The sequence below is a fragment of the Leptinotarsa decemlineata genome, unplaced genomic scaffold (assembly GCF_025532065.1).
Source record: "Leptinotarsa decemlineata unplaced genomic scaffold, Ldec_3_MD MMD2_tig00000218_RagTag_RagTag, whole genome shotgun sequence".
In the NCBI taxonomy this organism is placed as follows: Eukaryota; Metazoa; Arthropoda; class Insecta; order Coleoptera; family Chrysomelidae; genus Leptinotarsa; species Leptinotarsa decemlineata.
This window is the reverse complement of record NW_027412545.1, coordinates 1,894,334-1,908,370: the sequence shown is the minus strand read 5'-3', so window position 1 is coordinate 1,908,370 and position 14,037 is coordinate 1,894,334. Positions and strand designations below refer to the sequence as shown.

Sequence of the window (14,037 nt, the reverse complement as noted above, 5' to 3'; positions counted from 1 at the left end):
TATATAAACTGCCAGCTAGGACATAAAGACAACCAAGCAAGTTTGCCAAATTTTTCGCAATGTTACGTTGTGTTATGTACTCTGTTCATTTTATTGACACCAATTTTCTATATTGATTAGTTGAGATTGTAGATATACACAACTCTCATAGTAAGATCTTCAGGTCGTCCAAATGAAAACTCAGATGTGAGATTTTTTATCAAATATTAGGAAAATCCTAGTTAGACCCTTGCGGTACTCCGGATCTTGAGATATACCTACGGTATTGAGGCAAATCCGTTATGAAGAAATATACTGGTTCTACAATTTACATCTGAATGAGGCAATTGAATGAGAGACGAATTTTGACCGGTATTGGTTGATTTTTCGAATATAATGTAAATATTGAATATATCGAAGACCTTCGCGAAATCTGTGTTATTGATGACTTGTTTATTTTATGCAAATTCATGATCACTTTAATGATATGGATGAGAACAGTTTCGTCTAATTTCCACTAGTTATTTTATGTTCACGACCGGTTACGGGTTATATCCCTTTAGCAACTATAAATACTAAATAATACATTCGAAATCTGAAAACTTGAAGTAGGGAGTTTGTAGGTGAGCTGGATGGGGAGGTAATTGAATGAACAGGGGTGCCAAGTATAAAGATTCAACAATGGGTATTATGGAAATTACCGGGGTTGTCAAACTTATAAACTCATGAGAGGAGACCTACATAAATCGAGTTGATTTATTAATTTCCATGGCTTCCAACAAATTTAATTTCTTCCCTTTATTATATGTGTGTAGGATTTTGAGATTATCTTCATTAATCTTATGTCTTGATTCTTGGAGATATTCATACATTGTAGATTTTTTTGGCCTGTATATACTGTAGAGCATTCCAGCACTCTATTCTATATATACCTCATTTTTTCATTCTATCTCATTGAAGATAAATCTGCCTGAATTATTATTACTTATAAAATCTGTTGTTATTTTGTATTTAAAAAAGTAGTTTTGTATTCACAAAGGTAATTCAAAATTACTTCCCTAAATACAAAATAACAACAGCTTTCACAAGTAATAATAATTCAGACAGAATTTTGTTCAATGCAAAACCCAAACAACATACTTAGAATGAAAAAATCAGGTATGTATATAATAGAGTGTGAGGAATGCTCCGCAGTATATACAGGCCAAACTGGTAGAAATTTTGACGTAAGACTTTGCTAACACACTGTATGAACAATGTATGAACATGTGCAGAAATCAGTATAATCTCAGGATAATTCTCAGGATAATCTCAAAATTCAACACACATATAGTAAAGGGAAGAAAACGAATTTGTTGGAAGTCATGGAGATGAATAAATCCATTAAAAACCCCAAATTAATAACCCTAAACGAGCAACTGGATTTATGTAGGTCTCCACTCTTGAATTTATAAGTTTGGCAACTCCGGTAATTTCTATAATCCCCAGTGTTGAATCTTTATAGTTGGTGCCCCGGTTTTAATTAATTACGGGATAAAACCCGAACCGGTCATAAAAATAAAATAACTAATGGAAATTAGACAAAAGTGTTTTCATTCATTTCATTGAAGTGTGCATATTACGTCAAGTTGACCATTGACGTCATGACTTTTTTAGGAAACTGTGTTGACCATCTGAAATACATGATTTGACCTGCGGAAGTAATTAATTATACACAGACATCTCAAAGCTCTTCGCAAAGTTGCAATACTCCAGGAGTTATTCCCAGAGTATTTGATCGTTTCCATTTTGTCAAAAAAGTGAGATCATTACAAGTTCACCTCTATCAGTTTCACCAGTGTCTACAAGTGGAATAAACGTTACACAACAGGTGTAATAGAAATATTCAATCATATTCCACATACCTAAATGCATCGGAGTTCGATCTTGATTATCCGTGATGCTGGCAGAAGCTCTCACACCATAAAAATATTTCACCAGGACCTCGTCGCCTTCAGCTGCCGCTACGTGGAGGGGTGTCTGTCCCTCCCCGTTGCGAATATCAACACTGGTTCCGTAATCAACGAGAATCCTAACCTGCAGACAAGAGTTTAGCAATGCTAGTTGTTTGAAGGAAAAATGTTTTACCATATCGATATCTTTCCGTCTAACAGCCAAGTGGAGTGCCGTGTCTCCATTGGCAGATTGCGCCTTCAGTTGTTCCGCCGTCTGTGCGCTCAAAAGTTCTCTGCACATAGACTGGTTACCTGCCTCCACTGCGAGAAGTAGAGGAATTTTTCCCCTCTGAAATATCATAAGGTAAAAAACAGGTTCACTTTGAAATTTGGATTGGATTTGAATCTTTTTTGGAATATAGGAGTATAACTTGGGACTGTCGATGCATATTATAGTATTTATTATTTTCTGACTCGAAAACCAGTCGCTTGCAGTAGAAGAAGCTGAACCTGTTCAAGATCTTAATGTTTAGAATCTTGAGTAGGGTGGTTGCGAAAAAACAATGTTGAAATTTTTTTGAAGGGACTTTCCTAAAAGCTGCCAGTTAGCTAAGAAATGAGATTGATGAAGTTTCAGCTCAATTGGATGAGGTTAACCCGTGCCTCACCAAGGTTGAAGTTTTACCTTTTTTATATTTTTCTTATAAACTACCTAAAAATATTGCAGGATTTAATCACATCTGCTATCCAGATTCTGTTTTATTGATTTTATCAATTGGTACATGAAAAAGTGTGTAGTTAAAACTATTTTCAAAGTAAATACAGCACAATTCAAAATGAAAATGACGGATTAAGGAGAAAATAAAAGCAAAAAGGCATAAAAAATAAGAAGAAATGATGTCCAAACTCTTATAACCCAAAATATAAAAAGAAAGCTCAATAAAAGAAAGGAGTCATTATTATTTACATTTACAATTAATTATCAGACCAAGGCTTAAACAACCTGGTTTTTGAAGAGCCAGACAAATTTTTTCAACATTAAGATACAACTTGTAATAGAAACTGTGGTTGTTTCTCGTCTTTTGTCAAACAGGAATTGAAGTCTTGAATTGATTTTATCCCTCTTTCAGCTAGGTCATTAATAACCTTGAAATAGTCCACTATTTTTTTTTGCTTTTAAATAATGTGTATTTTCACACCATATACCAGAATGCATATTTACGAATTCTGTATCAATTTCAAATCTTTTGATAAAATTTAGAGTTTGATGAGAAACATTAAATTAGTTTAATGTTTATTAAACTTCTAATTTATAAGTTTGAAAATGTCCTTTTAGGACTAAACTGCAGTAACGTTAGTTAAAAATAAAAGTGGTGAAAACATAGAAAGTTTCAATTCCCTTTTCTTCATAATGATTTCCTACCACCTAGTAAAGGCTACATTCATCAATTGACTAACGATGTCTTACCTTTTGACGTGTGATTCCTAACACGGTTGGACGATAGGAAGTGAAAATCGATAGCGGAGGATTGAGTGAGTAGAGCAAACCACCCACATCAACCCACCAGGCTACCGTCCTACCATTGCCTGGATTTTGTCTAAGTACTTTCCGTACTATTTTCTAGCTGAGGCAGGAATTTTTTGAGGAAAGGGTCTTTGGCAATAGATCTTTTGTAACAAATCCTACTTTTTGAGGAATAGAACTTTATACCAGACAGGTAACCAGTAACTACTAACTTGCAATTCGTAAAAACATTCATAAAGTTGAAAAAACGACGATTTTTTTAAAAAAATCGTTTTTTTTTCAACTTCAGTTTCGATCAGGCACGAATTGACATTATCCAATTGAGCTGACTTTCCAAATCTTATTTTCTAGACAAATAGCAAATATAAGTGGGGTCCCGTCGTCATTACGACGAAAATCTTTTTCAACCTTATACCTAAGTCAGTTTTTAAAACGAGTAGTCTAATTTGTTCAGATTTCTATATTGTTATTCATTATTTATTATTATAGAAAATATTTCACATGATGTGCTATACAGGCCGTTTCTTTTATCATGTGGTAACATAGAGATATATTCTGAACCGTAACATATATGAAGACGATTAAATGGGAAAAGAGGTAAATGTCATCGGGAACAATACAATGGTCGGAGAAAATTCACGGGGACTCTCGCCCTTCTCAAAGTTGTACCGGGAAAACAAAAAATGCCGTTTTTAGTTTTTTTCGAATGGAATTGTTATTTCGGAGAATATCAAAAAATAGAAAAAAAATGGTATTATATTCGAAGTGTACTATGACGATGTAATAATAAATATTCGATAAAACGTTTCGTGTCAACATGGCCAGTGTCAACTTTTTTTTTAATACGGACCTGTCTTTACAGATATTGATGAAGCGATATTCACAATTCAAGGGTATCTCACATTTGATATTTTTATAGCGTTTCATTTGAAATAACCACCATCATCAGTGACAACCATCAAACAGAAAACAATTTATTTTATCATGAACTTTTGGGAAGAATGAAACCAATACGGAAAATCAAAGCTACATGGCAATCTACATTAAATGCTCGAATTGACGATCTCTTTGTTGAATGCACTTAAGTTGTCGGTCCAGACAATTTCTGTGGCAATTTTCTAGCATAATAGGTGTAATACTAATACATGCATATCTTATTTTTTGTTTGAGATGATCGATATCTGTACTTGGTGATGAAAAAACTTTATCCTTTATGTATCCCCAGACAAAAAATCTAAAGAAATAAGATATGGTGATGGAGCTGGCCAGTTAATTGATCCATTGTTACCAATCCATTTTCTTGGAAATATTGCATCTAAATGTTCCCTTTACTGTTGCTGCATTATGGGGAGGAGCGCCGTCCTGTTGAAAATATTGTATTTCATGGCGGATACTCAGTGGCAATTCATCCAAGTAGTCATCTAATTCATTGAATAAAAAATGAAGATACATTTCACTATTCAAATGAATATTGTAAAAGAAAGGGCCGAGGATGTTTGTTCCCACAATTGAAATGTACCACACTCCCTCAAATTTCTTTCTAATTGTCTAAACATTTGGATATTCGGAATATGACGATTCGGGTATAGCTCAACATACATATTCATTACCAAAATAGGATGTATATTTGATTTTGCATAACTAAATAGCATATCAGTCCTTTCATCATTTTAATGCATCTTTAATATGTTGATGGTCGGTCGGTAGCCAAGCGGTTCGGCGTGGGTGCTTTGTTCACTCACTCGAATTGACTGCCGTGTTGGTCGGTGGTTCAAGCCCTAGTCTTAACGATCGATCTTCACTTGTTATCGCCCAACCCGTGTTAGGAATCACGCGTTAAAAGGTAAGACCTCTTTAATCCTTAGCTCGCACAAGTTTCGACTTCTGAGGGTTGTCGTTCATAGGGGTGCGACAGCTGGTTAACGGAAAAACAGATTTTAAACAGATGAACGTCTGACAGTTCTCAACAACAGTTCTCTCAACGCATTCATTTTTCTTGCCATAGAAACCAAGCAAAGCCTACGCGTTCAAGATTGTAAATGAGTTGAGATGCTATTTGATAATACCAAATTGTACAACAATCGAATTTTGATCAAAAACTGATATTTTTGTTACTTCCAAGATTGAAAATTATAAAAATATTACGAATTATAATTGATTAGTGAGAAATGAGGCTTGAAATAAGGATTACGGCAATACAAAAATTTCCAAAACGAAAAAGTAAGAATTTCCAAGGTGTTAGGGTACGTACCTGTCGAATTTATTGAGTTGTCTGAATAATATTTTGAAGGAATCAAAACAATCTACAAAAAAAGTAACAACAGGACCGTAATTTGAAATTGTTGCCACTGATGATGGTAGTTATTTCAAATGAAAAGCTGTAAAAATGTAAAATTTGATATACCCTTGGATTGTGAATTTACCGCTTTATCAATATCTGTAATAAAAAAAAGAGTTGATGGTGGCCATGTTGACACAAAACGTTTTATCGAATATTTATTATTCCATCGTCATAGTACACTTCGAACACAATAACATTTTCCATGTTTTGATATTCTACGACATAACAATTCCATTAGAGTAAAACGAAATACAGCATTTTGGGTTTTCCCCATATACCTCAAGAGGAGCGAGAGTCCCCGTAAATTTTCTTCGACCATTGAATCATCCCGATGACCTTTTTACCCATTTAAATCGTCTTCGTATCTGTTATGATTTAGAATATACAGGGTGTTCCTTAAACACATGCTAATATTTAAGGAGGTAATTCTTAGACCTATTTTAAGAAAAAAACTTCCTATGGACGTATATCCTAAACGCCTTAACTTTTGAGATACAGGGTGGCAAAGTTTTCAAAAATAATCAGTTTTTTAATAATAACTGAGATAATTTTGTAGACATCTTTGGCATATTTGGTACATATGTTCCATGCCTCAAGGCGCATTTTCTGATATACACAAATTTGTATTTTTTCAAACAGTGGCATCCCTACGGGTTTCGCATTGAATATTTTTGGGGAAAAAGTACTACGCCAATGCTTTCTTTTCAAAATAAAATCATTTTTGAAATCCTCATTCATTTACTAGAAAATTTGATCTCCTGGTATTTCTTTGTCCGACGCATGATTTTCACTCAAAAAAATAAAAATCGACAGAAAGCAAATTAAGAAATTAGATCAATTCTAAAATGAATGAGAATCTGAAAATTGCTTCATAACGCTTTACCAATTCCCTAATAATATTTGAAAACATAATCTGCAAAAAAATAAATTTTTCACAAAAACGAGTTTTATTTTATTTTGTGACAGCAAGTCTAAACGAATAGCACAAATTTGTTGATTAGTAATAATACCAAAACTGATTATAAAAATTGTTGGAAGTGGCCACCTGCACTTAGTATGCATGCTTCCGCCCTTCTACGCATGGAATTGCGCACCCGTTCAAATATTCCCGGCGTATTTCGTATAGTTTCACACGAGGCAACTATTCGCTCTCTTAAATCTTCTAAAGTATTAACGGGAGTTTTATACACAAGAGTTTTAAAGTGACCCCATAAAAAAAATCTAAACTGTTGAGATCGGGGGATCTTGCTGGCCATTGCTGAGGTCCTCCGCGACCTATCCAACGATTAGGATGAACTGTATTTGAATGGTTTCGGACAAGTACACTGAAATGAGTAGGGGCGCCATCGTGCATGTACTATATTCGATTCCTTAACGCAAGTGGCACATCTTCCAATAACCCAGGTAAGTCTTCTTCGAGAAAGTGTAAATAAGAACGACCATCAAGGCGTCCTGGTAGAAAAAATGGGCCTATTAGATGATCACCTATAATTTCTGCCTATACATTAACCGAAAATTGGTGTTGGAAATGGGTTTTCGGTTATTGCATGGGGATTTTCTTCAGCCCACACATGATTGTTATGGAAATTTTGAATAGCATTCCGAGAAAAATTTGCTTCGTCTGTGAACAAAATTTGTGTCTCAAACTGCGGATTTAGTGCAATACTTTGTAGATACCACTGACTGAAGTTCACACGCTGTGGAAAATCTCTGGGGAGTAATGCCTGCACTCTTGAAATATGGTATGGGTATAACAAAAAATCAACCAAAATACGCCAAACAATTTGATGACAAATATTCAGAGTTCTAGCGATCTTCCTCGTATTCGTCTCAGGATGTTCCTCAATTTCTTGCAGCACCGCTTACTCAATTTCAGGAGTTCTTACTACACGAGGTCTACCTTCCGGAGTCCCTTTCTTGAAACTACCAGTTTCCCCAAGTCGACGATGAATATTTGAAAAGGTTCGGCTATCTGGTAAGGCACGATTAGGATATCTTTCCTGATAAATGCGCCTGGCTTCTGTTGCATTACCATCGGCAAGGCCATATACGTAATGCATTTGCGCCATTTCCGCATTCGTATAATTTACCATATTTACTGATATTCAGAAAAACAGCGGACTACCAAAATAACTTCAATAACACTTCAAAATCAATCAAAACGCGCTGTGACAGTTTTTAACACCAACACCTTACTTTAAACCAACATCAATATTAGCTACTGACGTTTGTACATACAGAGAATTCGTTTTTTATTGCTATGGTAGGTACGCTGTTTTTTCTGCTTTTAATCTTTAAAAGGAATCACATATCGACAAACTCCATATTTCCAAGAGGTGCAGTAAATAAATTCTGCTACACGTCATTTATTCCAGGATAACTAAATTTATGTTTTCAAAAATTATTAAGCGGTGCTGCGTTATGACGTAATTTCAATTGAGAACAGTACATCTGACAACAAACAAATACCTTTTAGATCCTCAATTATTTTGCAACAAATCTGATCTCTTAGTTTGCTTTCAGTCGATGCACGATACCGCATCAGATTTTTAAGGAATTTATCCTTAAGTAAAGCGATTTTTAATTTTTTGAGCGAAAACCATGCGTCGGACAAAGAAAACCCAGCAAATAAAATGTGCTCAAAAATGTATGGAGATTTTAAAAATGATTTTTAATTCAAGATAAAGCAGTGGCGTAGTATTTTTTTCGCCAAAAATATACATTTCAAAACTCGTACGTACGCCACTGGCAGAGAAAATTAAGAAAATTGTACATCAGAAAATGCGCCTTGAGGCATGGAACATATGTACCAAATATGCCAAAGATGTCTACAAAATTATCTCAGTTATTATTAAAAAACTGATTATTTTTGAAAACTTTGCCACCCTGTATCTCAAAAGTTAAGGCGTTTAGGACATACGTCCATAGGACGTTTTTTCCTTAAAATGGGTCTAAGAATTACCTCCTTGAATATTAGCATGTGTTTAAGGAACACCCTGTAGTGTAATGTTATCACATGGTGAAAGAAACGGCCTGTATATGCGAAGATGCGTCATATCGATCACCTGAAACCCAAATTTTGGCGTTAATTAAAATTATAAATATGTAATAATGGAGGTAGATTTCCGGGAGTTGGCACTTTTTCATAGTTGATTTCCTCGTTTTTCATAATCTTTTATGTATTTGTTAAGTAATTGATAGTAATTGAGTTATCACCTATGAACTGAATGGCTTTTTTTCATCCCAATTTGCAATCGCAAATTTTCATGTGCTGTAAAACAATTGAAACACATTTTTTTTCGATTAGTTTCAGCTTGTGAACTAGACTAAACTTAATCGATGGAGAGTCTGGAATATCCTTCAGATACTCCTAATAGAGTAACAACAAATGAAAGCTTCCGTCGCAATTGTGCACTTGAGCATAGCATGCATGTGTATTAAGCTGATTCAAAAAGAGCAACGATCTGTTCAAATCTAATTTTCCGTTTTACCTTTCGTGACTATCGCAAACAGGTACCTACCAAAATTGCAAAAGTTGAAATTTATGTTCACTGAATATTCACATCTTTTATGTCTGGAAGTCGTATATAGGCACTCATTTCTAATATTTGGATAAGAGACAAGTATGTCCTACAGGAATGCAATAATTTTAATGAAAAGTGCAAAGCCGCGATAAGGAAACAGTCTTTCAAATTAACTTTAGCTTAAAATGAATCTAATGAAATCACTTCTCCCACACCAGAGCAAAAAATCTCGACGCTAACCAACACAGTATCATCAGGGAATCGAAGCGTGTTTCATTGAACAAGTAAGCATCAACAGGAGGTGTCATTACATTTTAGCATATTCTCTATTGATTTAGCTTTGTTTAATCTTCAGATTGTGGAAGGTTACATGCCTAAAAAACAGCAAGAATCATTGAATTTTCCACAAAAATGTCTTTCACAGAATTAATTAATTAATTAAATCAAATTAATCTACAGGAGTTGTCTTTCAACTGCATTCGAATAAAATCTGAGGACGTGGTGAGTTGGCACAAGACCCGATATTTTTCTAGCAAGCATTTTTTAGTTGGAGTTGGATTGATTCGGCTACGTTACATGGTTTATGATGCTGGGAAAGGCCATGATACTGTTATCAGCTATAATATCCCAAGGACATTGATAACTAACGAAATAATTTTATCACAGTTTTCGAAAGCACGTTATTTGGTAACATCCCGACGCCGAAGGCGGAGGGATGTTACCTAAAATAACGTGCTTGAGGAAGTTGTGATAAAATTATGAGTTATTTATCAATGTTCGAGGGATATTCGGTGAGAAAATTTTTTGCAATTCGAACAAAATTATTTATTGAACACACAGTTATTAAAAGAACAATTCGTATAATGATATTCCGTTGATCTTGCTGTATTTGCCTCGGTTACTGCATATTTTTTACTATTGACAGTATTTTTTGGTGTATTTTCTTCAATGATTTTGTCAATTGCCGCATCATTTTGAACACCAAAGCGAGGAAGTGACATTTTCGAAATAAATTGAATTACTGAAATGTCAAACAACTTTATTGTGTTGGTTGCTTAGCAATGTCATGACATAAGTGATAAATACCCGTGAAAACTATCCATGGGTAGTTATCAGTGTAATGATGGTTTCATTGGTTATTTCGACACATATGACTAGAAATAGACAAATTTGATAGGATAATTTTTTTGGCAAAAAATTTTCAGCTATAATATCCCAAGGACATTGATAACTAACGAAATAATTTTATCACAGTTTTCGAAAGCACGTTATTTGGTAACATCCCGACGCCGAAGGCGGAGGGATGTTACCTAAAATAACGTGCTTGAGGAAGTTGTGATAAAATTATGAGTTATTTATCAATGTTCGAGGGATATTCGGTGAGAAATTTTTTTGCAATTCGAACAAAATTATTTATTGAACACACAGTTATTAAAAGAACAATTCGTATAATGATATTCCGTTGATCTTTCCATAAATATTTTACAAGTGTATTTTTTACTATTGACAGTATTTTTTGGTGTATTTTCTTCAATGATTTTGTCAATTGCCGCATCATTTTGAACACCAAAGCGAGGAAGTGACATTTTCGAAATAAATTGAATTACTGAAATGTCAAACAACTTTATTGTGTTGGTTGCTTAGCAATGTCATGACATAAGTGATAACTACCCGTGAAAACTATCCATGGGTAGTTATCAGTGTAATGATGGTTTCATTGATTATTTCGACACACATGACTAGAAATAGACAAATTTGATAGGATAATTTTTTTGGCAAAAAATTTTCAACTTAATAATACGGGGCTGATGACCATTGAAATCAGTGTAGTTGACACCAAAAAAATCGTGTCAGAATTATTGAACGAGATCTGTAGAATTCGGTATGAGGGAGGGTTTATTCCAAAATTAATTTGTTGTCCTCTCCATTTGCTATTAAAGACCTTTCAAGCATTTTGCGTAGAGTATAGGAATTTAGGAATGAGGTTGCGTTCATGAACTTACTCAGAGTATGATGAGTTTACTTTGGAACGGGCATAAACGCACTTTAGTAATGAAAAGCTCATATTCCATGCCATTGAATACATTTTTTTAAACAGATTCAAAATATACTTGATATAAACTCTACCCACACAGCTCTAGAGTGAACTTGTAATCTGATGGTACAAGTTATCAAGGTTGAACCAAATTTACGAGAAAACGCAACATTTTCAATACATTTTGATAAAAAAGAAAATAGCGTTTCATCACTCGTCACCGAAAAAGTTTCACTAACTTTTTTCAAATGGAAAAGGAGGTCTTGTGATTTCACATTTGAAAGGTATTTGGATTCTCTATGCAAGACTATTTTATTTTCGTAGATTGTTCTGAGAAATTAGCAGTTTTTTATTCGTTTTGATAATCTGCAAACAAAAGATGAATATCACAATTTCAAGAAAAAAAATTATTCAAAACTCTTTCTCAACATTTGTCAACATTTGTCTCAACAAATGAACAAAACGTTCACTATTCACTTCCTGACAAGTTTGTTTATGATTTCGTTAAAAGCTTTGAGCTGCAAAATTGACTGCGGTTGGTTTTCACGAATTCCCACAAAAATATCTGAAGGCATCGTATCAGATGATCCACCGATTGATTCATTTATTTATTTATTTATTTATTCAAAAGTCAAATTACAATACAAAACAACTACAATATGTTATAAGATAAAAACAATACAATAAGACTTAGCTGAAGTAAAAAGACCTAATCTCAGAGTTGGAACAGTAAAAAATGTCGAGCTGACAATTTGAAGAATTGCATTCGACATACATGTTATGCAGAGGTGAACGTTTCAGAATATTTGTACGTAGTGTGGGCAGATAAAAGGATTAACCACTCTAGAGGTTGGTCTAGGTACATTGAAATTCAGTTTTTGCAGAATGTGTGGGTCAATACTCAAATTATTAATTAGTTTGTAATGAAAGATTTTGGAGTGACAATCACGACGGCAACTCAAGCTATTGATACCATGTCTAGCTAAAAATGCATCAAGGGGAAATCCAATTGGTGGATAGATATTGTCTGATCTATAGGAGAGAAGTTTCAGAAAACGACGTTGTACTGACTCAACTTTCTCTGTATACAATTGATGAGATGGATTCCAGATTATGGATGCACATTCTAATTTTGATCTGACGAAAGCATAGTTTAAGGTTTTTGATGTAAGGGGATCCGCGAAATCTCTGAAGATTCGTGCATTAAATCCATACATTCTGTTTGCAGCAGACAGAATGGTTTGAATGTGTGGTGCGAAGGAAAGTTTTGTGTCGAAGGTAACACCTACATCGGTGAATGTGAGAGGCTGTTGAAGTTAAATATCGTTTATTACATATTGATATGAATATGGACGATTTTTTAGTGTGTACGTCATTACATTATATTTACTCGCGTTTTAAAGAAGATTATTGCGAAAACACTATTGCTCAACACGTTTCAGATTGAGGAGAGTTAAAGACAGTTCTTGATACCATTGATCTCACAATATAATTTCAGGTCATCCGCGTATATCAAACAGTTGATGTCAATGACCTCAATTATGTCGTTTATGGAGGCGTTAAAGAGAAGTGTACCTAGGTTGCTTCCTTGTGGAACACCCGAGATAGCTGTATATTCCTCGGACTTGAAGCCATTGAACTTAGATAATGGTCGTCTAGTCATTTGCTGATGATGCTCATTTGGGTTTGTCAGATATCTAAACTGGTAGATAAGCATACGTCGTCCCTTGCCTTTAGATGTTTTATCTGTAGTTCATTTCAAAACTCGTGGATTAAAAAAGGGGTGCTTGAATTAAATTACCCCAGGAACATTCCATAATTTAAGAATGGTGAACACTTCGAATATTTACTACAATATACTAGAGTGGGTTTTATTTTTTCTTGAAATTATGAAATTTTTGTTTGTTTCGATTCCTCAGGACTGAATGATCCAATTTGATAATATAGAAAACGGCAAAGGGCTCTCAAGCGAGGTATGGCAATGCCTACATTTCTATTTAAAAAGTTGATAACAGCCTCTCGGTGAAGAATTATGATACACATGCTAGAAAGTAGAAACATTTCATGTGACCTTGACATTTTATTGCTTTCAAAAGTTAGGAAAAAGGACTTTTTACGCCTGCACTATATACAAAATTCTACGGGAATATTTGGTACACACTGATGTAGGGTATTCCCCAGTGCATTGAATAGGGCAGATGAATGAAAATACAATACATATAAGGGTCGATTCCTTCGAAACCAAAATGTTTTCCATTTGATACCATCCAAAATTTTATAATGGTATTGACAGGGGACAACTAATGTTTGTTCACAATATCTGGTAATCTTTTGAATAGTAGATCTAATATATGGGTTAACGATTGAGATATGTTTCCTCGATGGTGGTAAAGCATTTATCTAAAGTGGACCAAAGGTCTCTAACCCTGATAAGACTTCTACAATTCAATTCTTACCGTTTATATCCAATAATCCCAAGTATATTTTCAAGAAATACATTTCTGTGATACTTAGACTTCATCATTTCCAGTAACTCAAACTCAAATAAGTGGAATAAGAAAAGTAAAAATTATTCTGCACAATATTTCTATATTGATGAAAAAAAATTTTTGATGATTCTTCATGGAATTCACTTTTTTATATATATTATATTTCTTTTTCAGATCATTTTGGCACCTGAAGCAGTTTTGTCCTTTCCA

The 14,037-nt window shown here is 34.2% G+C and overlaps 1 protein-coding gene across 8 annotated transcripts in view; it reads right to left on the bottom strand.

The window, feature by feature from the left end:
• Positions 1-2,274, bottom strand: part of LOC111510663 (no mechanoreceptor potential C) — a 53,354-nt gene extending 51,080 nt beyond the window's left edge. For all 8 annotated transcript variants that reach the window (XM_074173229.1, XM_074173230.1, XM_074173228.1 and 5 more), the window contains exons 1-2: positions 2,107-2,274; positions 1,884-2,055 (exon numbers count right to left, since the gene is read on the bottom strand). In XM_074173229.1, the coding sequence (XP_074029330.1) occupies positions 1,884-2,055; positions 2,107-2,274 (340 nt within the window). The remainder of the gene's footprint in view (positions 1-1,883; positions 2,056-2,106) is intronic.
• Between the last annotated feature and the right edge of the window lie 11,763 nt (positions 2,275-14,037).